Genomic DNA, 24415 nt, shown 5'->3' on the forward strand with positions numbered 1-24415 from the left:
TAGCCATTCTGGTTTGCCTGAGCATGAGTGGATCCCCATGCACAGTTCTGAATCTAGGAAGGTCCTGGACAAAATGAGACTACTTGGTCAGCTGAGCTGGCCGAGTGCTGAGTGTACACGCTTAGTAATCATCATTAGCAGTTCCCCATTTCTCTTTCGCTGTCCACAAGGCTATAAAAAGGTAGCCAGCATCTCCTCTCTATGGTCCACTTTGGTTCTTGGAATTCTGTGGGCGGAGCATGGGGTGTAGGGGCACTGTGCGAGCCAACCAGCCTCAGGGGTTCACTAAGGAATTCACAGTCCCCCCAGAAAGGACAAACCTCCCTCTGGGGTGATTCTAGTTGCCTCTGCGGTGTCCTTCTGGGATTAAAAATACTTGTTAGGACTTGCTTCCCCAAGAGGAGAAGATCCCAGGGTCCTGGGATCCTCTGGTAGATTGAGGTTCCATAACAAAGCCAGCAAGGAGATGGCTATGAGGGAAAGGAAAGGGAAAATAGACTGGGGCCTGGCATGGATGACGAAACGGGAGTGTCTCCCCGCCTCTCCCCCCCCCCCCTAATGTTTCTGTGCTGGATGAGGGAACTGAGTGTCTGTGGTAAAGTAAGCGCTTTTCTGAAGAGCGTGCAGGAAGAGCTTAGGTGATTGGAACTTGACAGCCGTGGCTTGGCAAGTCGCCTTCTGCACTTTTCTCGCTCTTTTAGAAGCAAGTCCCCCCACTTGTCCAGACAGCAGCCGGGCTTGTCACAGGCTCGGTACTGCCCTCTCCATCCTCAGGGCTGTCGGCGTCCCGCCCCGTCCCCTCCCAGCCCCTAAGGGGGAGGGGAGAACAGCAGAGAGGAGGGGGGTCGGGAGGCCCAGGTTTATAAAGGCTGCTGGACCCGCGCTGCCCGCCAGACCCCGCCGCCCGGATCCCCTGCACTGCCTGCCACCCCGCGTGACCGCGCCGTCCCCCAGGCTCAACACTAAGTGAGTTGGGGCGCATTCCCATCGTACCCCAGACCCTCCTGCGCCGCGTGGCCCACAGAACCCAGATGGACGGGAGGGCGGATGAAGGAGAGCGTTGGGAATGGGGCACCAGGCTGAATGCCTGGTGGGAGAGATTTAGGACCTGGGGGAGCCGGGGGAGCCGGGGAACCCAGGGGATAGCGGTCAGGCGGGCCACCCCTGCGCGCGGCCTGGGAGACCGCAAGCCACTCAGCAGGAATGTGCACAGTGTGGTGGTTGCCATACCAACATACAAGCCAGCACACGCCCTCCTCTGAAGGAAAAGGGAAGGGGGGTGGGGGTGGTTCATCCTCCTGAGGTCCAAACTCGCCACGCGGAGGTCACACGAGGGAACCGAGCCCCAAATCCTCCGGAGGCAGAGCGCAAGGCGCACCGCGCTTCGGACCCTCGGTTTCTGCATCTAGCAAAAGGAGACAAGATAATTGGTTTCGAGTGCCCCGAACAGTTCCATGTAGAGTAACGGTCCGGGCCAGCACCCAGTTTTAGTTGCATGTCCAAGGAGTGCAACTTGAGGCGCCCGGATGACTCCTGCGACCTCATCCTGCCCCCAGGCCTGGTCGCCATGGCCCTGCTCCCGGCCCTCCTCTTAGCGCTCCTGGCAGGTGCTCTTGCCGAGCTCCCGGGATGCAAGATCCGGGTCACCTCCGCGGCGCTGGAGCTGGGTAAGGCGCGCGGCGGGCGGCGTGGAGCGGGTGGGGCGCTCTGGCTGCGGGCGCGGGAGCTGAGGGTCTCCGTGCTGCCTCAGTGAAGCAGGAGGGGCTGCGCTTTCTGGAGCAAGAGCTGGAGACCATCACCATCCCGGACCTGTACGGCAGAAAGGGCAGCTTCTACTACAACATCTCCGAGTAAGGAGGGCCTGGGGGAGGGGCCTCGCAGGTGGGTGGGATGACCTGGGAGACCCCAGGACTAGGCAAGTAGGGGCGTGTCCACTTAGAGTGGGACTCTAAGGAACGGGTGGGGCTACAAGGTAATGGATGGAGGTAGGCGGGCCCAAGAAAGGGGACTACGGACCAGTAGAATGGAAGCTTGCACCATAGAACACTGGGGAGGTGCGATGCAAGAATTTACCAGAGGATGAGAGTGGAGTCTCGGCGTAGGGTGGCGCTAAAGGCAGGGAGTTTGGGGTGGGAGAGATGGGAGAGCCGTGATGTGCGGTGAGTAAAAGTGATGGCTGCGAAGTCAAAGGACCAGGTGGAAAGCAGAGGCTGGCACTCGTCTGTGATCCGGGCATTACGGGGGAAGGGGCGGCTGGGGAAGGATCGCAAGTTAAATAGGCCAAATTGGGCTTTAAAAATCAAAACAAGGCCAGGCGGTGGAGGCGCACGCCTTTAATCCCAGCACTGGGGAAGCTAGAGGCCGGAGGATCCCCGAGTTCCAGGCCAACCTGGTCTATAGAGCCACGACTTTGAGAAACCCTGTCTCAAAAAAAAAAAAAAAAAAAAAAAAAAACACCAGCAGAAACAGATCTAGCAATCACAGTTTGGGCACAGGATGAGGTGCAAGCAACAAGACTATGTAGATCTTTTTGTTTTTACTTACTTTTTAAGATTTAATAATTTTATTTTATGTGCATTGGTGTTTTGTCTGCATCCATGTCTGTGTTGGATCCCCTGGAACTGGAGTTACATAATCCTGAGCTGCCATGTGGGTGCTGGGAATTGAACCCCGGTCCCCTGGAAGAGTAGCCAGTGCTCTTAATTGCTGAAGCATCTCTTCAGCCCCTATTTATTTATTCTTAAGACAGGGTCTTATTCTGTAGCCCTGGCTGGTTAGGAATTCACTTTATAGACTAAGCTGGGCTTCTGAGTGCCGTGATTAATGGCATGTGCCCCTATGCCTGGATTTAAAAAAAAATCCTCTGTGTGTGTGATATATATATATATTAACGGTGTTCGCCACCACCACCTGGCTCCACTGTCTTTTAAACATTAAATATGTAAGAGAAGAGGAAGGCCATTTTTAAGACCTGGGTCCAGAGAGCAGCATCTCTGAGTTACCTAATCCAGGCTGGGCTCCTAGGGGGCAAAAGGAAACTCCATCCCACCCAACTCCCCCAGCCTGTAGCTAGAAGAGGAGGGATGAAGTCCCTGTGGTTGGGTAAGTCTGCTCCCCTTGGCCCTGAACCGACCCTGGTTCCTGCCTCCTGCCTCCTGCCTCCTGCCTCCTGGCTCCTGCCTCCTGCCTCCTGCCTCCTGCCTCCTGACTCCTGCCTCCTGCCTCCTGCCTCCTGGCTCCTGCTTCCTGGCTCCTGACCCCTGACCCCTGCCCTCTGCCCTCTGCAGTGTGAAGGTCACACAGCTGCAGTTGATATCCTCGGAACTCCACTTCCAGCCGGACCAGGAGCTGTTGCTGCATATCTCCAATGCATCCTTGGGGCTGCACTTCCGGAGGCAGCTTCTCTACTGGTTCTTGTGAGGACCCACGTGCTCAGGGGAGGGGCTGGAGGCTGGGCCCCGTAGCCACTAGCCTTTCAGGTTTCAGTTTCTCCAATCAAGAGGAGGGTTTGGTAGGCTGTTTGGTAAAGGTAAAGAGGAGGTATGGGGAGGGTTTGTGAGTCAGCAAATGCCCGAGACGGGGGTCATTTTCCTAAAGGTGTTGGTGATGCTGGTACGTTGCGCATACTCCATTGAGTAACTCCACACCCATGCTTATGCAAACAACGCTAATTAAATTTATTAGATCATAAAAAAAGTTATGAAAGTAAAGGCAGGCCATGTTGGGGAGAGGGGTTCAGGCGTGGAGGATGCGAGGGCAACGGGGATGCAAGTGATCACATTTTATAAAGAAATGAAAAAAGAGGTATCGCGTCGTATGAGGTAAAGAGAAGGGTAGTGACACCTCAGTTAATCTCTCACTGGGGTGAACACGAACCCCCCCCCCCTTCGGCAGCTATGATGGGGGCTACATCAACGCTTCGGCCGAGGGTGTGTCCATCCGCACAGGGCTGCAACTCTCCCAAGATCCCACTGGTCGGATTAAAGTGTCCAATGTCTCCTGTGACGCCTCTGTCTCTAGGATGAATATGGCCTTCGGGGGAACCTTCAAGTAAGTCCTAGCCCCAGTGCACATCTTTTGAGCCCACAGTCTAATTTCCTAGTGCAGAAAAGGACAAGTGCTAAGCTTAGGAATCCCACTGAATGTGTCCAAATTCTGGTCCCCCCATTTCCTGGCTGTGTGAACTTGGGCAAGTCGCCGAAGCTCAGTACCTCAACTTCTGGAAGATGAGGAGAGTGGAATCTATTTTACCAGATCATTGTGGACACTGTGTTGTCAGACACAGAATATTCAGAACAGTCCCTGGCATATAATAAATGTCTAAGTGTGAGATTAAAAGTAGTTGTTAGGATTAGGATGCCAGGGACTGGAGCTGGCTCAGTGGTAGATGCCTGAATAGCATTCACAAGGCCATGGGTTCAATCCCCGGCACCTAAATTTAACAGGAGCCAGGCATGGTAGCTCACGCCTTTAATTCCGACACTTGGGAGGCAGAGGCGGAAGGGACTCTGTGAGTTGGAGGCCAGCCTGGACTATGTCTTGAGTTCTAGGCCAGTTAGGGCCACACAGTGAGAACTTGTGTCAAACAAAACCCAGAACACCCTGAAACTGTGTACACAACTGGGCCTGTACTGCATTCTTAACAACAATAATAATAACAAAAAGTGACACATTGGGGGTCCTAGGTCCTTGGTGTTGGTTTTTGGAGGGGAAACATGATAGATCGGTCATCTGGTGTTTGCACACCGTCAGATTGTGTTTGTTCAACAAGCATAGTGTGTCCTGGGCCTTGAAGATCTAGAATGCAGTTTAGAGCCCAGCTAGGATTTAAAAAGGTGTCAGCAGGACCCAGGAAGTAGAACCCAGAGAGTGTTCAGGGTGGTGGGATTTCCATGGAGGGCGAATGGAGAAGACACCTGGTAGAGGAGGCATCTGAGTCTTGTCAGGAGGCCACAGGGCAGGAGCACTGGGGAGGGCGTCTGGAGTGTGAGAGTTAGATGCGGGGACCTCTGAGTGGCTATGAGGATGGGAGGCATGTGGCAGGGGAGGGAGCCTTGAGAGTCAAGGGGAGAGGAGCTGGGCTTGGATCCTGGAGAATTCTTTTGAGGAGCTGGCTGGAACTAAGGAGTCCTTGTTGTAAATGTTTCTTTTGGGCACTGTCATTTTTTCTGGGCCTGGCTTGTGGTTGGGGCAAGGACTGGGCTAACCCAGACTCTCCTCTCCGTGCAGGGGGATATATAACTTCTTGTCCACATTCATCACTTCCGGGATGCGGTTCCTCCTCAACCAGCAGGTGTGGCCGGTGGCAGGCCTGGGTAGCAAAGTAGGGGTGGCCTGGCTCTGAGAAGCTCTGACTCTGGCCCTGTCTCCCAGATCTGCCCTGTGCTCCACCACGCTGGGACAGTGCTGCTCAACTCTCTCCTGGACACAGTGCCTGGTGAGTCAGTGCTGGTGGGGCCAGGAGACCTGACCCAGGACTGGACCTGGACCTGGGGTGGAAGGAAGCCGCCTGCTGCTGTCATACAGGCCCCTTCTAAGTCCAGCCAGGGAACAGTCCTGGGTTTAAGTAGGTCAGTGACCTGCTGTCTAACCTTAGGTAGGCAAACTTCTCTCTGGGCTTCAGTTTCCTCATTTGACTGGCAACACCTGTCTCAGGGGTTGTCGAGGTCTTTAGTATGTGCTTGCTGATCATGGGGCCTGTTTGTCTCCATCAGCTTGCATTTCATGGGTGTTCAATGAACGTAAATCTTCCTAAACCACTATGTCTGTTTCCTGTGGATCAGGGATTTTGTTCCCTCAGGCCCATTGGGTAAAGAGCATTGAAAAGGAAGGCAGAGGAAATGACTCTTTTGCCATCTTAAACATTTTAAAACACATTATTAGTGTGTGTGTGTGTGTGTGTGTGTGTGTGTGTGTGTGTACCCGTGTCATGGTGTATGTGTGGAGGTCAGAGGACAACACTGTGGAGTTGATTGTCTCCTGCCTTTGTACTGGTTCTGGGGATTGAACTCAGGCTGCCAGGCTTTGGGGACAAGCTCCTTTACCTGATGAGACATTTCACTGGCCCCTCCTTTTCAGTATTGCTTAGTGATTTGATAAAACCTTACCAGTAGTCACAGTAGTAGGGGGAACTAACAATAGCTTCATTACTGAGCATGTACACCACACCAGGTCTAAGTGCTTTCTACTTAAAGCCAATCTGATCTTCATATGAACCCTATGAGGGGAGAGTGTCACTGTTTATGAATGAATAAGAACCCTATGAGGGGAGAGTGTCACTGTTTATGAATGAATAAGAACCCTATGAGGGGAGGAGTGTCACTGTTTATGAATGAATAAGAACCCTATGAGGGGAGAGTGTCACTGTTGATGAATGAATAAGAACCCTATGGGGGAGATTGTCACTGTTGATGAATGAGTAAGAACCCTAAGGGGGAGGAGTATCACTGTTGATGAATGGATAAGAACCCTATGGGGGAGGAGTGTTACTGTTTATGAATGGATAAGAACCCTATGAGGGGAGGAGTGTCACTGTTGATGAATGAATAAGAACCCTATGAGGGGAGAGTGTCACTGTTGATGAATGAATAAGAACCCTATGGGGGAGAGTGTCACTGATGATGAATGAAAGACAGAGAGGTTAAGCACCAGACCCAATGTCACCCAGCTTGGAGTGACTTGAGCCCCTTTCTGCAGTGCGTAGTCCTGTGGATGAGCTTGTTGGCATCGACTATTCCCTCTTGAAGGATCCTGTGGTCTCCAATGGCAACCTGGATATGGAATTCCGGGTGAGCTGTCTGCATTGGTTGTTTGTGACCTCTGACCACCAGCCAGCTTCCCTTCTCTCTGTGGATGAGCTGGGCTCTTCAGGCAGGGCTGACTCTCCTCTGCTGTGGCTCCCCGCTGCTACAGGTTTGGGTTCGAGCCTCACCTTTATAACTGCATCCTGAGACTCTGCAGCTCCTTGTAAATGGATTTCTTAATTGGTCTAAGTAATAAAATCCTGAAGTTAGATATAGAGGAAAATACTGAGAGATCAGAGAGAAGAAGGAGCAAGTCACCGCCATACCTTAACTCCTTAGCATCTCAGCGGACAAGAAAGCGAGTTCCTGTTTCTTCTCCCTGTTTACATTCTGTTTCTGCTCAGCTATGTCACTTCCTGTCTGTCTGTACAGACCTCCAGACCTCTATGGTTAGCTAGTGGCAAGCTCCATTCTCTGACCTTCAGACAGGGTTTGTACAAGCAAGGTATCACCACAGCTCCTCCTGTCCAGCTGTGCCCCAAAAAGGTCCTTACTTGAGAGACTTGCTTATGCCCTGCCTATCCCCTGCCTCACCCAACCTGTCAATCAGGTGCAACAGTCTTGTTTTCCGAGGGGGACTGAGTCCAAGCCCTCCATGGGTACCATGAGCCAAGGATGTTCAATTTCACCATTTAACATGGTATCACATTTGTGTGGCATACAGCCTGCAAACATCCATTGAGAGATACAATAGTGTGTGTGTGCAGACACATGCCATGGCACACATGAGGAGGTCAGAGGACAACTTGGAGTTGATTCTCTCCTTCCACCTGGGGTCCTGGGGATCAAACTCGGGTCCTCAGGACTGCCAGCAAGCTCCCTTATCAGGGGAGCTGTCATGCTAGCCTGACAGTGCTGTTTGTTTATTGTTTGTTTGTTTGAGACAGGGTCTCTCTATGTAACAGCCCTGGCTGTCCTGGGACTCCCTTTGTAGACCAGACTGGCCTCAAACTCACAGAGATCTGCCTGGGATTAAAGGCGAGTACCACCACACTCAGCAACAATGCTTTTTTTTCTCTAAGATTTAAAACATTTTTTCTGTATATAAGAGGTTTTGTTTGGAGCCAGGCGTTGGCAGCACACACCTTTAATCCCAGCACTTGGGAGGCAGAGGCAGGTGGATCTCCATGAGTTTGAGACATGCCTGGTCTACAAGAGCTAGTTCCAGGACAGCCTCCAAAGCCACAGAGAAACTATGTCTTAAAAAAAAAAAAGGTTTTGTGTGTCTGTCTGTTCACTGCATGTGAAGAGGGTGTTAGAAACCCTAGACCTGAACCTACAGACGGCTGTGAGATGCCATGAGGTTGCTGGGAACTGACCCTCCTGTGCTCTTAAACACTGAGCTGTCTCTCCAGCCCCCAACTGCTGCTATTAATTGTAGTTGAATTTGTGTGTGTGAAAATAGAGCTGTATTATTAAAACTTTTTTTGAGTTTTAGAAATAAGTATTTAATTACAGAGAACTTAAGAGTAACGTGTTCCTGGATAACAGGAGGGCTCCCTGGAAGTAGGGTACCATTTAGCTGCTTGTCTGGAGCCTTTTTATAGGGGTGAGATGTGGGGAGGGGGATGAGCTGGTCAGTCCGGTTGGCCCACCCACAGTGTCCAGGTGACTCCTTGCTTTCAGTCACATCTTTAGGTATAGCTTCAGGTATTGCTTTGAGGCAGGATTGACCGAACACCTGAAAACCTGAACACTCTCCTGGCATCCTGCCCCCAGCCAGGACTCACAACTGCCGCTTTCACTTTTGGATCCCTGCCCCACTTGGCCTGGTTCCTACCTCCTGTTCTCATCCTCCCACCCCAAGGGGAACCCTAACTGCCTTTAGGGAATTTGGGTAGCTGCCAGTCTAGCTTCTTTGACTGAGTGGACTACCAGGTGTGGGAGTTGGTGTACCCCTCCAGTAGTCCTGGATCTAAGGGACCTTGAGAGTTAGTTCCTTCCTCCTAGCTCCATTTGTTTAACAGCTGGGTAGTGATGTGATGGGGGTAGTAAAGACAAGAGAGGATTTGGGAAAAATGAACCAGGGGCCCTTGCGTGAAGGAAACAATCCCCTTCTAGTGGGAACAGGCAGAAGGGCATGCTAAAAAGTGTGAATCAAAACCCATTATCATCCTTAAAAGGCTCAGACAGCATCCAGCATCCAACCATGACTGGCTCAGTGGACTTTTTTCCCTCTGGCCTTCAAGGCTTTCTGGAGAGTGACGAATCCAGACAATGCCTTCCAGCCTTTTGAACAGCTGGGATGGCTGGAATAACAATGTAAAATCCCTCCCCTGTAGATTCCCCCTTCAGTTCCAGGTCAGGAAATCTTGGGGATACAGGAATTACTGAGGTGTCTTTGAATTTGATGGAGGCCTTTTCTTTTGCCCAAAGTGGGCTTAGGTAGAGGGGCTAGAGAGAAACTGGACAGCCGCCAAAGCCATCCTGAGCCAGCAGGTTTTAAGTTTGTTTTTTTAGATAGACTGTGTAGCCCCAGCTGGCCCGAAACTTCTAGAGATCTGCTTGCCTCTGCCTCCTGAGTTCTGGGATTAAATGCAGCCCACCATGTCTGACAGCTTTCAGGTTCTTTGAAGAGTGAAATGTTTGGACCACAGGGGGCCACTTCCACTTTCATAAGTATTTTATCATAAGGAGAGGGAGTGGAGGCAGGGCTCCTGTTGGGCAGGAATAGGTTCCAGGAAATAAGGCACAATGCCAGCTGTGTTCATTTGATGGGCGTAAAGACTTGCCCAGGGTCAGCAGATGGTATGTGAGCACCTTTGCTCCTTCCCATGGCCAGCAGCAGAATGTTCCAAAGACTCTGCAGCTCAGCTGTCCTAAGTTCAAATCCCCATCCCACCCCAGCAGGCAGCATGACATTAGGCAAATGGCTTCACCCATCTGTGCCCGTTTCCTAATACAAGCAAAGAACAGAGTGAGGCAGCATGCCGTGTAGACCAAAGGAGCCTTCTGCTAGACAGTCTGAAGGGATTGCCAGGAAGTTGAGCCCGGCCAGGGCTACTATAGCAAGACCACATCTGAAAATCACTTAAGTAGAGGGGAGCACTGAGTCCCTGGAACTGAGTGGCCATGATGGATATGCAAATGTGGCTGCCCATTGCTGCCCAGTATCCAAGACCACTCAGATTCCTCCTCTGCCCTGTTATTTTTCCTGGTCCTCTCTGCCTTCCTTTTCTTTTCTTTGCTTCTTTATTTCTGAGCTAATTTATTTATGTGTTTGAATGTTTTGCCTACTTGTATGTAATTGCAGCAATGTGTATGCAGGGCCTGTGGAACTGGCAGACTGTTGAGTGACTATGTGGGTGCTGGGAATTGAACCCCAGGCCTCTGGGGGAGTGGTGCACGCCCCAGGCCTTGCTTCTTGTGCTCCCTTCCACATGCCTCCTGGCCTCTTTGCAGTGCTTTTTGAGAGATGAATCTGTGAGCACACCCCCGCCCAGAACAGCCAGAGTCCAGGTCTCCATGGTTCCTGACTGTGGCTGGCACAAATCCAATCTGCCTTGACCTGAGCCTGAACTCCCAATCCCAGGGAACATTCTTCCCCCTGACTGAGGGGAACTGGAGCTTCCTCAACAGGGCGGTAGAGCCACAGTTGGAGGAGGAGGAGCGGATGGTGTACGTGGCCTTCTCTGAGTTCTTCTTCGACTCTGCCATGGAGAGCTACTTCCAAGCTGGAGCCCTGCAGCTGACACTTGTGGGGGACAAGGTATATCAGGCTTGTCCGAGGCTGGGTAAGAAGGGCCCATGATGGTGAGGCCGGTGACCCTGTCTCATTTCTAATTCCCCTGTTCAGGTGCCAAGTGACCTGGACATGCTTCTGAGGGCCACCTACTTTGGAAGCATTGTTCTCCTGGTGAGTATTGGCAGGGGTGTGGCTGGGGTTGGAGGTCACTCCACCTATATGACAGTTAGGTAGTAGGTGGAGGGTATAGTTGGAGATCTCCAGTGGTGGCTATAGAGGGAGCAGAAGGCCTGGCCTTTTGCCCGTGGCCAAGTCCCCTCACCTTGCTGAACCCGTATCCCACTCTGTGAAGCAGGGTTGGCAATTCCTGCCCTGTCGCCTTCACAGAGCAGCTGTGAGGTCGGGAGAGAACCCAAGCCTTCCTAGTGTAGGGTCTTCAGGGTGGTCACCACACTCATTTACTTAGTTTTACTTAATGGGGGGAGAGAGTGGGAAGTAAACCATTTTAAAACAGGAGTTTGAGCCAGGTGTGGTGGCGCACGCCTTTAGTCCCTGCACATGGGAGGCAGAGACAGGCGGATCTCTGAGTTCAATGCCAGCCTGGTCTACAAAGCAAGTTCCAGGACAGCTAGGGCTGTTACTAAGAGAAACCCTGTCTCGAAAAATCAATCAATCAATCAATCAATCAGTCAGTCAGTCAGTCAGTCAATCAAAGCAAATGGGTTTAGGGATATAGCTCAGGATATGACTGAACCTCTGAGTTCTATCCCCCGTCTACAAACATTTTTTAGAAATATATACTCCATGGGACTAGAGAGATGGCTCAGTGGTTCAGAGCACTTGCTGCTCTGGAAGAGAACCCAGGGTTTAGTTTCCAGCACCCACACAGTAGCTAACAACTGTCTGGAACTCTAATTCAAGAGGCCCTAGTGCCCCCTTCTGGTCTCTGTGGGCACTGCGTGCATGTGACATACAAACCTACAATTTTGTAAGCGACAGAATTTGAGTCCCTGAGACTCCAGGTCATGCTAGCCTCCTCTACACACACAACCTTGTCAGCTCGCCGTGAGTTTTTAGTGAAGTAACCCATGTGATTAGGACAGCACCTGCTATGGAGTAAGTTCAGTAAAACAGCTGCTATTGTTACTGCCGTCATCATCGTTGTCAATGCAATGGCAGAGTAGTTAAAAGCATGACTCTATTCCCAGGCTGCTTGCATGTGTCTATCAGCTCTGCAGCTGAATAACCACACAACTTTGCACAACCTTACAGTCTGTCTGCTTCAGTTCCCTGGGGGAATGGTTCAGTTAGTAAAGTGCTGGCCTTAATCACATGAGGACCCGACCTTGTATCACCAGCACCCATGTTAAAATCTGGGAGCAGCAGCCTGTCACAGCTCTGGGGACAAGGCAGGAGGATCTGTGGGGACCTGCTGGCCTGCCAATCGAGCTGAATCAGTGAGCTCCAGGTCTAGTGAGCAGCCCTGTCTCAAAAGACTAAGTTTGGTAGTGATAAAGAAAGACACCTAAGCTGACCTGTAGCAAGAACATAGGTTTAGATGTGCTCACATGTACCCATATACACCATGAGCACATGCACAAAATGAGGACAATAGTACCTGGCTCACTTGGTTGTTTGAGACCTAAATGAGCTACTATGTATGCTGTGGTCAGAATTATGCTTAAGGGAATGTTTGTTTTTGAGACTGGATCTCATGTCGCCCAGGGTGGCGCATATATATATATATATATATATATATATATATATATATATATATATGAGAATGTCTGATCCTCCTGCCTCTTCCTCCCAAAGACTGGGATTACAGGTTTTGCTGCCACACCTGGTCAGCATCACCTTTAGCAATGAGTAAGTGCGTGCATTTAATAGGTATTACGTGGCCTGTAGAGCAGCTCAGAGATGAGGAGGCAGGAGCTGGGAGGTTTAAGCAAAAAGGTCATCCCTGGGGAGTCCCAAGTGGGGCTTGAGTCTGGATCAAATACCGAGGAGGATGGAGGGAGAGTCAGGAGTGGGGTGCATGCTATAATTTCAGCACTTGAAGGCTGAGCCAGAGGAACTCTGGAGTCCAGGGTTTGAAAACCAGCCTGTCGACATAGCAAGAGCCCATCTCAAAAGAGAAAGAAGGGAGGACACTGCCTTGACCGGCTCCTGGGGGCTGAGTGCGGGTCAGAAGGCATGGGCATTGCCACATTGGCCTGTACCTGCCATCCCTTGCCTCCAAAAGGCTGAGACTTTGTTCCCCAACCGCACCCCCAGTGCTCACCAGGTTCAAGTTTGGGATTGTGACCTGCCTTCCTTCCTCTGTTTCCAGAGCCCTACAGTGATTAACTCCCCACTGAAGCTGAAGCTGCAGGCCATGAGCCCTCCACGGTGCACCATCAAGCCCTCGGGCACCACCATCTCAGTCACTGCCAGTGTCACCATCACCTTGGCCCCACCCTTGCTGCCTGAAGTCGAGCTATCCAAGATGATCATGGTATGGGCCCCCAGAATGAGGGTACCTGGGGGTTGGTGAGAAGTGGACCAGGAACCTTTCCAGTTCGTAATGTCTCCTCCGACTTTCCTTCAGGAAGCACGTCTCAGTGCTAAGATGACACTCCGGGGCAAGGCGCTGCGAACAAAACTGGACCTTCGAAGGTATATATGCACTTGATAAGGATTCTAGGTGGGCCCTTAGCTTCTGAGCCTTAATATCTCCAAGACAGCGACACCTGCCCAACAGAGTCATGGGGCTAGAACCGAGCTATTCCTGTAAGCCTCAACAAACTGGGGCCTGACTTTGCTAGTACATACAAAACTGAACTCCAGTCTGGGGTTATGGCCTTTAAGTACTCAACATAGGCAGGTGGACCTCTGTGAGTTTAAGGTCTCTCTAGTCTACATAGTGAGTTCCAGGCTAGCCAGAGCTACATGGTGAGACCCTGTCTCAAAATGAATGAATGAATGAATGAATTCTTTCATTCATTCATAAAGAAGATTTTAACTCGGGACTGGAGAGATGACTCAGTGATTCAGAGCACTGGCTGATCTTCCAGAGGACCCTGGATTCAATTCCCAGCACCCACATGGTAGCTCACAATTGTCTGTAGCTCCAGTTCAAGGCGATTGGGCACCATCACAAACATATACCAATGCACACAAAATAAAAATAAATATCTTTAAAAAAAAGAATATTTTAGCTCCATGATGCAGAGATGGTTCAGTTGGTAAAGTTCTTGCCTTGTCAGCACAAGGCCCCAAGTTTGAATCCCTAGAAGCCCGGGGAGCAGCTGAACATGATAGCACGTGCCTGTGTTCCAGTGATGATGCCAGACACAGTGGGCCCTTGGGAGTGCAGATGAGAGCTAACCCGGTCTCAGACAAAAGGTGGGAGGCACCTATGGGCCAGTACCCTGGAGGTTGTCTTCTGACCTCCGCAGGCATGCTATGCACACACATACCCACGCCCACACATCCAAAATCTACCTTACTATGCAGCCAAAGATGATCCTGCTTCCATCTCCAGAATGCTGGGATCACACGCCCACACCACCACGTCCTGTTTATGCAGAGCTCGGGAATTGAACCCAGGGCCTAGTGCATGCTAGACAGCAACACTATACCAACTCAACTACAGCTCCCCAATCACCAACTCAACTACATCTCCCCAATTTTTTTTTTCCTTTTGAGACAAGGTCTCAGTATGTAGCATTGGGTGGACTAGCACTTGGTGTACGTATTTACCAGGCTGGCCTCATGGTCAAAGAGACTTGCTTCCTAAATGCTGGGATTACAGGCATGTGTCACCACCCCTGGCTAACAGTGGTTTCTTAAAGCAACTCCTCTGAATTCTCCCAGCACCTAGAAGCAGGCAAAGCAGGTATTATTATAGACCAGCAAATTAGTTCAGCTAGGCTAAATGACACACCCGCAGTCACATAGCAACAAGGAAGGAAACACTGGTTTGGGCATCAACCTTAGTGCAGTCGTGACCTTGAAGCAAGTCATTTTATCTTCCTAGGGCTCATTTCCTCCTATGCTAAATCCTGGTGAAAACACCATCTACTCTCTCGGGCTGGGAATCAAGTGTCATCACCCCTGGCCATGTGCGGGTCTCTGCTTTTATAGTTATAATTAAACAGCACTTAGACTGCCCATCACAGTTCATTAACTAGTGGCTGCCCAGTAGGCAGTGCTGATACAGAACAGTGCTTGCTCTGAGGCTGAAACCATACAATACAAGGGCCTTGGAATCTTGAGGCAGGGTCCAGTCCACACAGCCATGTGACTTCAGGCAATTTACATCACCTCCCAGCTTCAGTTTCCTCATCAGTGACAAACAATTTCTACCAGTCCCAGATTCTTAGGGCTGTGAATAAGGACTGAGTCACTCTTTGTTTTACAGTATTGCAGGTTGGCCAGGTCATTCTAGCACCAGAGAGGCTGAGGTAGGAAAATTGCAGTGAGTTTGAGGCCAGCCAAGGGTAACCTACATAGCAAGATCCTGTCTCAAACATCAGCAACAAAAATCCCAAGGCCTGGAGAGATAGCACTGCTGAATGAATTCAAGGGTAAGGGCCTGAGTGTAGCGTCAATCTAATTGGTCTTTATAATAAAAACCCGAAGTCAGTTATTAGGGGATGAAAGCTGAAAGATCAGAGAAGTAAAGGAGCCAGCCACTCAAATTCTTAACCTCTACAAAATCCTCAGACCAAAAAGGGTTGAGCTCCTGTCTCCTGCCTTAGATTTCTTTCTCTGATCAACCATATCACTTCCTGTCTTTACCTCCCTAGTGCTGGGATCAGAGGTATTAGCTATTGGGTCCGGGGGTGCGCAAATAAACTTTATTCTTAAAAAAAAAAAAAAGAAGAAGAAAAAAAAAATCACCTCGGGGCACAAAAAGGCTTTGAGTTGACTGGGACCACAGCTAGAGTTTGGACTTCTGAAACTGTGGCAATGGGGGCTGGTTTGGGGCCTCTACTTAAAGTAAAATCCAGCACCAGGTGTGTGGGTCAAAGAGCTTTTACAACCTTGAGGTCAGGCTTAAAGTCACGTTACATTTTAAGTTTTACAGCTTTTGGTTATAGGATATTAGGTTGTTAACTTAGGATGCTTGTGAAGGCCTGTGACCGACGAGGCCGTTTTTCGCTGTCCCTGAGATAATGCAAGGCAGAGAGTAGAGTCATGTAGGAGGACAGTTAAAAATGAAGGAAATACAATGCAGAGGATCCCATAGAGGCAACAGTTAGAAGCTAACCTTTGTCTGCCCTACCCACCTAGCTGGGAAGCTGGGAGGTGTGAGACCATTGTTAAAAGTTTATCTCTGGAAAAAAAAAGTTCACCTCTGTATACAGTGACTGCCAGGGTGTCTGCTCTTAAGGCAGAAAGGGGTTGTTAAAGGTTAACAGTGGGTCCCAGTGGGATTACACTATATTCCTGGACCCTTTAAGCTGGTTAAATCTCATGTAGTCCAGGGTGGCCTTAAACTTCCACCTCCCAAGTGCTGGGGTTAAAAGTGTGTGCCACCACTGCCAGGCCTCTATGGCTAACTAGTGGCTAGCTCAACCCTCTGATCTTCAGGCAAGCTTTGCTAGAGCACAAACAAAATATCACCACACCTGAGTTTGAGTTCTAAAATCCACCTAAAAACCTGAGTTTAGAGGCAGCGGCTTGTAATCCCAGCACTGGGGACGACACAGAAGGATGCCTGGGGCTCACTACCCAGAAAGCTTTGCCTGACACAGGAGCTTCAGGCCAGTGAGAGATTCTGACTCCAAACAACACGGTGGATGAGTTTGACTCCAGCCTCCACATGTACATATCCATAAACACCCCACACACATGTGCACCTTTCCCCATGCACCGGCGCACGAGCACACGCACACGCGCACACACGCGAACACACACACACACATACCACCACCAGCAGCAGCATATACCATATATATGTATATTTGTGAGGTGTTGGGAATGGAACGGGACTTTATACAAGCTAGGAAAGGGCTCTACATCTTCAGCCCAGCATTTCAATGTCTTCTCTTTCTCTTCCTCCCTTCCTTCCTTCCTTCCTTCCTTCCTTCCTTCCTTCCTTCCTTCCTCCCTCCCTCCCTCCCTCCCTCCCTCTCTCTCTCTTTCTCTCTCCCCTTCTTGAGAAAGGGTTTCTCTGTGTAACCCTAGCTGTCTTGGAACTCACTGGAGACCAGTCTGGCCTCAAACTCACAGAGATCTTCCTGCCCCGCCTTCTGAGTGCTGGCGTTGAAGGAGTGGGCCACCAACCTGGCTAGCTTTTCTTGTGTGTGTAGTCGCATGCCATGGAGTGCATGTGGGGGCCAAAGGACAACCTGTGGAAGTCCCTTCTCTCCTCTACCGTGTGGTCCCTAGGGGCAAATCTCAGTCAGGCTTGGTGGCAGGCACCCTTACCCACACTTGAGCCATTTTGCCAGCCCTGTTTTAATTTTTTGAATAAGCTTCCTATCTGACAGGAAGTGAACATTGTTGAATGTTGTTAGATAAAACAAACCATACTTGCTGACCTAATGGTAGAGGCCTGGCACACTGGCTTTTTTTTTTTTTTTTTTTTTTTTTTTGGTTTTTTTGAGACAGCGTTTCTCTGTGTAGCTTTGGAGCCTATCCTGGCACTCGCTCTGGAGACCAGGCTGGTCTCTAACTCACAGCGATCCTCCTGCCTCTGCCTCCCGAGTGCTGTGATTAAAGGCGTGCGCCACCAACACCCGCACACTGGCATTCTTGGCAAACGGAAAGTAGCAGGCCGAAAGAAAGAGGCTCCAAAGACAAGAACCGCTCAGGGACGCACACCTGGACAATGGCAGCTACCTGGGAAGATACTAGGTGGTACCTGGAATGCTGACACTTGGGGACATCTTTTAGGTAGGGCCCAAGAAAAGGATGATCCCAGGTTTCGTGGTCACAGGGCCCATTTCTCTCCTACAGGTTTCAGATCTACTCCAATCAATCTGCGTTGGAGTCTCTGGCAGTGAGTTGGGAATGGCGGTGGGTGGAGTCTCTGGCAGTGAGTTGGGAACGGCGGTGGCTCCAGGCCTTGGGGCAGGATAGCAGCTCACACAAACCCACCACCCACGCACACGATGCTGTGTCCTTTTCCCTCAGCTGATCCCACTGCAGACCCCACTGAAGACTTTGCTGCAAATTGGTGTGATGCCCATGCTCAATGGTAGGGGCTGAGGGTGTGAGGAAGGAGGGGGGGGCTCACCTGGAGGGACACTGGCTCAGCTTGCCTCCTCCACCCACAGAGAGGACCTGGCGTGGGGTACAGATCCCCCTCCCCGAGGGCATCAACTTTGTTCGTGAGGTGGTGACCAACCATGCAGTGAGTAGACTGTGGGCGGGAGGATGCACCCCAGTGCTGTTCACCCTCAAAGCTCCTTCCCCACTAGTTGCTATATATATGATATACATGTATATCATATATATATGCTATATATATATCCAGTTACATATATATATACATATATATATATACTAAATATATATATATATATATATTTAAAAGTAGTAAGGGATTTTATTCAGAAACAAAGCCGAGGTATAGAGGAGATACACTGCAAAGCAGCTGGGGACTCTGAGATTTGCCAAGTCTTTTTGTGCTTGTTTGGAAAGGCTGTCTCCAAACTACTGAAGGAATGAGTGACATTCCCTGTCCCCTGCCCAGGGCTTCCTCACTGTTGGGGCTGACCTCCACTTTGCCAAAGGGCTTCGAGAAGTGATTGACAAGAACCGTCCTGCCGTCGTTATGGACTCCACTGTCCCTCCAGCCTCTGCAGCAGCTGCCTGAGTCCTTCGTCCCACCCAGGGAGCTGGCATTCAGGAGTCCTCTCAGCAGCAGTCTTCCCCCCTCCCATCCACATCCTGTAGTGTCCCCAGTGCCACAGAAGAATTTGGTTTTAAGCTATACCGGCTTTAATTTCATAATCAGTCAGTCATCAATTACAATCCATCCACCCGTCTTCTTGGGCTGCCCTATAGCTTTGTTGGGGTCCTGGGATGGGGCATTCATTAATCAGGTTGGGGGGAGGTCAAGCCACTGCACTGTCTCGGGAACAAAGTGCTCACTGCCCCTAGGCTGTCTCTCTGAAGCCCTGAGGCCTAAGCTGGGATGCACAGGACTGAGAAGTCAGAGACAGTGTTAGAGCAGGGCCTGCCCCACAGGGGCTTTCTGCATAAGGTAGGATCTCTCTCCACTGAGAGAGGCTGGGAGAGGCTGGATCAGGTACTGCAGACTTCCATAGGTCCCCTCAGTAAGGCTCTTTGTTCAGGAAACGAGAGAACATGGTGAAGGCTGCTCGAGGTTTGTCAGTGGGGACCATGTGTCCAGCGCCCTGGGGAGCAAAGCTTTGTTAGATTTGGATCCCCAATACTTATGATGACCCTTCACCCCAAGACCTTTATTCTTTCCCTCTTTGCCCTGAAAGCTTGTCCTGACGCTCTAGTGGTGCCCCAGAACAAACAAAAGCCAGAGGGAAAAGATGGGATGTCCCACCCACCACTGTTCCTTTGGCCTCAGCTGTCCCTCACTAGGCTCAGAGTCCTGACCTACCTTGATGGTGAGGAAGGTAATGTGTGAGAACTCCTTCACGAAGCCGGCTACCTGCTCTCCGCTCTCCCCGTAGTCCACTAGCCAGGGCCGACGCTGCACCTCCATCTGTCCCGTGGGGAAAGACATCAGCCATCCTCGCCCACGCTGCCCTCAACATCTCAGGACTGGAGAGTCCTCTCCAGGTGTGCCCTCTGCAGACTAGAGCCATTCCTGGCACGCCCGCCCCCACCACCCAGCACAACCTTACCTTCTGGTTGAGGGAATCCACAAACCACTCATCCCCCATGAAATTGCAGGCCATGTCCACATCGCCGTTGTACAGTAGGATCTGGTATTTCTGGAGTAGGAGAAAGGGAAAACACAAGTGTGGAATAGATAGGCGCAGGCCCTCAGCCCTTCCGTGGTTCAAGCCCTACCTTCCTGGGAATTCAGAAGCCCAGCTAACAACAGAAACCTGAAATTCTTATGTTTTCCAATTGCATACTACACAGTAAGCACCAAGCAGGAGCTTTTACTCTACAAGGAGGAAGACACTCCCATCCCCCAAATGAGACAGTCTCATCATGGGGCCCAGACTGGCTTAGAACTTGAGGTTTCTCCTCAGTCTCCCCAAGGCTGGGCTTATAGGTATGAGTCACCATGCCCAGCTTATTAGTCTCCTTTTATAGACAGGGAAACCACAGCTGAGAATGCATGACACTTTCCCAGAGCTGGGCATGTTGGCACACCTATAATCCCAGTACTGGAGAGTTTGAGGTTGGATTGCTGTGTTCAAAGCTAGCCTGGGCTACGTAGCAAGACAGAACCTCAGAGTAACAACATAAAACAACAACCAGGGTGTGGTGGGGCAAGCTCTGAAGAGGCACCCTGCTTGACATGTTGCTCTAGAGCCTACAGCTAGGATGATGGAAAGCCTTGGCAGTCCTGGCTGGAGCCTTCCGCACCCACATACCTGTGAGCTGAGCAGCTTCAGGTACTGGGAGTTCATACTTTGATAGAGACGGCGGTACTGTAGGTTCACCACGAGGCTGCCAGGAGCGCGTGCACAGGACACGGGGGAAACAGTAAACAGTCAGACCTTTCCAATTCCCCACTTTGGGTATCTCACCTCTCTTATACTTACTGATCTGAACGGGGCTGGCGTTCAGAGATTCTCAGCCCACCCAAACTTGGGAGATGTGTGGGTGCATCTTTCGGTTGTTACAATGGCTGGGATACAGCTGGCATTTAGTGTGGGGACCGGCAGGTGTGAAAGTCACAGCAGGGAATGAAGGAGGAACGCATGGGCACTAAAGACTTCGCTACACTCCCACCAGCTAGGGGGACCCTTTTACTTGCAGGGGTCACAGAATGAGCTGAGCCGCTCTGGGTGGCAGTTGGGACAGGGACTGCTCACTAAATGTCAGCAAAGGGTCTGCAAATAACCAGCATGGCTACTTCCAAGTTAATTGTCTGAAGGTCGATCGAGATGGAGGCCAAAGCCATTAAACGACCTGCATAACTAATTTTTTTCACCCTGACTGTCCACACCACCCACTCTGAGGAGCCCTGGCTGCAGGACCCCTGTGAACCCTGCCAATGCTACCTCCTAAGCCGTGAGCGGCCATAGAAGCTTACTTGCACATGTCCCAGCGAGGCAGCTTCTCAGGGATGTGGAGGGCCTTCCGGACATATGGGTTGTTGAGGTAGGTGGAGGGGGCTGTAGTGTTGGTGCAGGGGGGATCCATGCGCGCCTTGTCCCCGGAACGCAGCAGCAGTGTCTGGGAGCATGGACACAGGGTGAGGGCCTTTACTTGTCTGCCCTGCCTACTCCCTCCGGGGAAAGCCTGTGCCCTTGCATACCTGATGATATTTCCGCTTGAGTGGCAGTCGAGTGAAGATGTTACCGAAATCATGGATCACAAGAGTGTCCTCATATCTGGGGGGGAAAAAAGATGGGTGCTGGGCCTCTAGAGGCAGTTGGGATTGGCCCAAGGCATAACCAGCAGCACCTACCTATCAGTGCCGGGCACCCCACCAGCACACGGGGCGTAGAGGTTGTATATGTTGAGGCCAGAGTTGCTCACAATTCGAGACACTTCCAGGAGCTGTGACAACATACCATCATGTTTTCCGGATCCATGGCCTTACCCACTCCCCTAAGATGAACTTCTCTCCTACCTTCTCTCCCGTCGCCACCCTTCACCCACTCTTTTTCACAGGTAGAGAGCCCAAAGCTCACTGGTAGCAATCTTCCAGACCTGGGTCCAACCCTGGCACTGATGTTCCCTGCCATGCGACTTAACGCAAGTGGCTTAAGCGTCCTTGGCTTCAATTTCCTCACTGGATTTCTCAAAGACCACAGTATCGAAAGGTCGGGGACAGAAAGGCTGTGGGGTGAGCTGGAGCTACAGCCCAGTTGGTAGAGTGTTTGTGTTGCATGCATGAGGCCCTGAGTTCAATCCCCAGTTCTACCAGAAAGAGAAGCAATGGAGCTGGAGAGCTAGGGGGTTCCCAAGAAGAGGTGTGAGCCTTATCTCAGGAACTAGTGTAGAAGGGCTGATACACAGAAGGGGGCAGAAGCTCACATTGTTTACGCATTCTGGATCTTTGTTGTCATAGAAGTTACACTTGTTCTGAGAGCAGCAGTGGGTCTGGAGCAAAGTCCAAAGCCTGTAGACCAGAAAGGGCTCAGGTTGAAGGAGGGCAGTGGTGCTATGTGCAGGGTGGGCCTTCCTCCCACTCATCAGACCCTGACCCCACGGGAAAAGGAAAGGTAAGACAGGGTATGGTGTGTAGGCTATCACATCCAATTCCCAAGAACCTGCCCCCTAGTCCATATATAGATAGCCCGCCTCCGGGCCTTTTTAAAAAGGAAATTAAAAAGTGATTTTGAGACCAGGTTTGTGTGGGTAGTCTGGGTTCAAGTCCTAAAGTCACTGTGTAGGCCAGCACCTGTTTCCAAGCGCTGGCTTATGGGTGTTGATCACCATGCCCAGTCTCCTTGCTTTCTTTAAATACTGGTCTCCGTTCTTGGTCTTTAAGCCCCAAACCCTTTTGGCAACCCTATGTCCTCATAAACCAGAGCAGGAATGTCATGTGCCAGTGGGCAGATCTGAGGTCTTATGGCTTGCCCCACCTTAGATGTTGCCCAACTGCCCCTCTCTCGTACCTGTTCCCCAGAAGACCATGGTAGTACGCAAAATAGACCAGAGAGTTGTCGTTCTGTTCATAGGACGAGAGCCCGTTGCCCACAGCCAGTCCCTGTGAAACACCCAGGGGCCTCAGTTCATCTGCAGGGTGAGAAGGGGACCCTCCCTTGACCTACACCTAGACCTGCAGTCTACAAGCTGAAATCCAGAGTGGTTTGTGGGCGTGGGTGGGTGGGGGAGGCCATTCAACCTAAAGATCGTATGTGGCAGCCTGGCAGGTGAGCTTCCTGTAGTAGGAGGCACGCAAGCTGACAGAGTAGCCAACTAGAAGGCTGTGGAGCGCCTAGGCTGACCTTACTAATCCCAGATCATGGCCCCGAGGTGCCTGCCTCCTTTGCCTCCTGCAGCTGCCTTGTACCTGAAGGTTCATGCTGGGGTCCTGCATGACCAGGACAGCCAGGGTGGGGATGTAGATGCCAGCATAACTCTCTCCAGTCAGGAAAAGTTTGTTGTCCTTGTACTCCGGAAAGAGGCGGAAGAAATCCTTAAGGGCTTCATAATTGTTCTGAGCCACCTGGGACGGTGAGATGGAGGAGTCAGAGACTCGGATGCTTAAACGAGAAAGGTATTCAGAGATAATGATTCCAAACCCACTTTATTTTGTGTAAGAGGAAGTGACTCTGTTATGAGCCTACCACAGAGCACATGACAGAGCCAAAAGTGGATTCTGAGGCCGAGCTCTCTCCCCTCATCGTACCAGCTTTGGGGACACAGGGAGAATGGTGCAGGTCGATGGGTGCCAGCCTCACCTCAGTGTCATTGGTCACATACGTCTTGTCATCCGAGTAGGAAAAGCCCACTCCCGCTGGGGACTCGATATACAGCATGTTGGCAATCTAGAGGGGAGGGGGGAATGAGAAGAGGGTTCCCCACCCCTTCAAGTACCCAGACACCCCCACAAGACCCACAGCTGCAGGTGTACCAGGTTCCAGGAATAAGGGTTGTACTTCAGGGTGATTCCATCTGGCTGGATCTGGGGAGGGAAGACACAGCTGTGTGAGTCCCAATGGGTAGCTGGGTGGAGAGAAAGAGCCATAGTGCTGGGCTCTTACATATTGCCACACTCCCTGAGAGGTACAGAAAGTTAGGTCAAGGGTCAGATAAAGCAAAACAAAATAGAATCGTGGGGTTTTTTGTTTTCGAGACTGGGTTTCTCTGTGCAGCCCTGGCTGTCCTGGAACTCGCTTTGTAGACCAGGCTGTCCTTGAATTCACAGAGATCCGCCTGCCTCTGCCTCCCCGAGTTATGGGGTTAAGGGCATGCTCCACTACCATCCTGATCAAAATAGAATTGTTAAGAAGGAAAACACTCTTGGGAAGCCATAGGTTCCTTTCTCCCTCCCCCCTGTCTCCTGCCCTCTCTCTCAGCGGGGGAGAGCAGGGGTCAGCTCACCAGGAAGGGGCCGTGCTCTGTCAGGAACCCGTCTAGAGAGCTGCAGCCAGGACCCCCGTTGAGCCAAAGCACTACCGGGCTGTTCTTTGGGTCTTTCTGCGACTCCACAAACCTAGGAAGGGCAGCACAGGGATTGATGCAAGTAAGAGACCATGTCCTGCCTGGGGTCTTCCGACTTCGCCCGCCCAGTTATCATGCCCTCCTCGGGAGGCAGGGCCGCACACCAGTAATGGAAGTGCTTGTTATCCGAGGCTCTGAGGTAGCCGGAGTACTGCTGGAAATCGGGCTGCTTATCCAGGCCGGGAAGGCAATCGATTTCATCCTGGTCAGGAGCTGCTTCGCCCCGGGACGCCCAGGACACAAGCAGCAGCAAGAGGAGTGGGGACAGCGCGGCTCGGAACATCTGAGAGAGGAAGCATCGGGGGAGGATGTTTACCAGCTCCCCTGCTCATCTGCGCTTCGGTGTAGCAGTCCCAGGGGAGGAGCTGGCGAGCATCTCCCGGGGAAAGCCTCACTCGGGTCCAGCTCCCCGCCGACCGACCGCAGAGCCTCGATCGCCGCAGCCTGGGAGTCTCCTTACCTCTGCTTCCTTGCGTCCTTGCTCTCCAAGAGGCGCCAGTGGACTGGAAGTCATGTGTAGTCCTAGTCACGTGAACTTCTCCATCACGTGACAGTTTGTTCATGTTCACTATTTTTTGTCTGCTGGCTTGAGGCTCGGGAGCGGTCGGTTACCAGGTCAAAGTACACAGTCCCGAGGATCATTACCAGG

General features: G+C 51.3%; 2 protein-coding genes across 2 annotated transcripts; one reads left to right on the forward strand and one right to left on the reverse strand.

Annotated features, from left to right (window-relative positions):
• The first annotated feature begins 827 nt into the window (after window positions 1-827).
• On the forward strand, window positions 828-18473 carry Pltp (phospholipid transfer protein). The gene is made up of 16 exons (XM_027423440.2): window positions 828-966; window positions 1557-1667; window positions 1751-1850; window positions 3288-3416; window positions 3895-4050; window positions 5230-5293; window positions 5374-5437; window positions 6697-6788; window positions 10336-10512; window positions 10600-10659; window positions 12821-12985; window positions 13079-13146; window positions 17440-17482; window positions 17617-17680; window positions 17760-17836; window positions 18179-18473. Exons 2-16 carry the CDS (start codon window positions 1568-1570, stop codon window positions 18299-18301), a joined length of 1482 nt encoding a protein of 493 aa, XP_027279241.1. The 5' UTR covers window positions 828-966; window positions 1557-1567; the 3' UTR covers window positions 18302-18473.
• Ctsa (cathepsin A) lies at window positions 18409-24369 on the reverse strand. Its single transcript, XM_027423439.2, has 15 exons — window positions 24227-24369; window positions 23871-24049; window positions 23647-23758; window positions 23177-23227; window positions 23004-23090; window positions 22613-22768; window positions 22215-22306; window positions 21631-21715; window positions 21059-21150; window positions 20906-20981; window positions 20681-20823; window positions 20016-20091; window positions 19311-19400; window positions 19064-19168; window positions 18409-18845 (listed from the first exon to the last, which is right to left on the reverse strand). Exons 1-15 carry the CDS (start codon window positions 24278-24280, stop codon window positions 18762-18764), a joined length of 1482 nt encoding a protein of 493 aa, XP_027279240.1. The 5' UTR covers window positions 24281-24369; the 3' UTR covers window positions 18409-18761.
• Between the last annotated feature and the right edge of the window lie 46 nt (window positions 24370-24415).

Source organism: Cricetulus griseus, chromosome 6 (assembly GCF_003668045.3).
Source record: "Cricetulus griseus strain 17A/GY chromosome 6, alternate assembly CriGri-PICRH-1.0, whole genome shotgun sequence".
Classification (NCBI taxonomy): domain Eukaryota; kingdom Metazoa; phylum Chordata; class Mammalia; order Rodentia; family Cricetidae; genus Cricetulus; species Cricetulus griseus.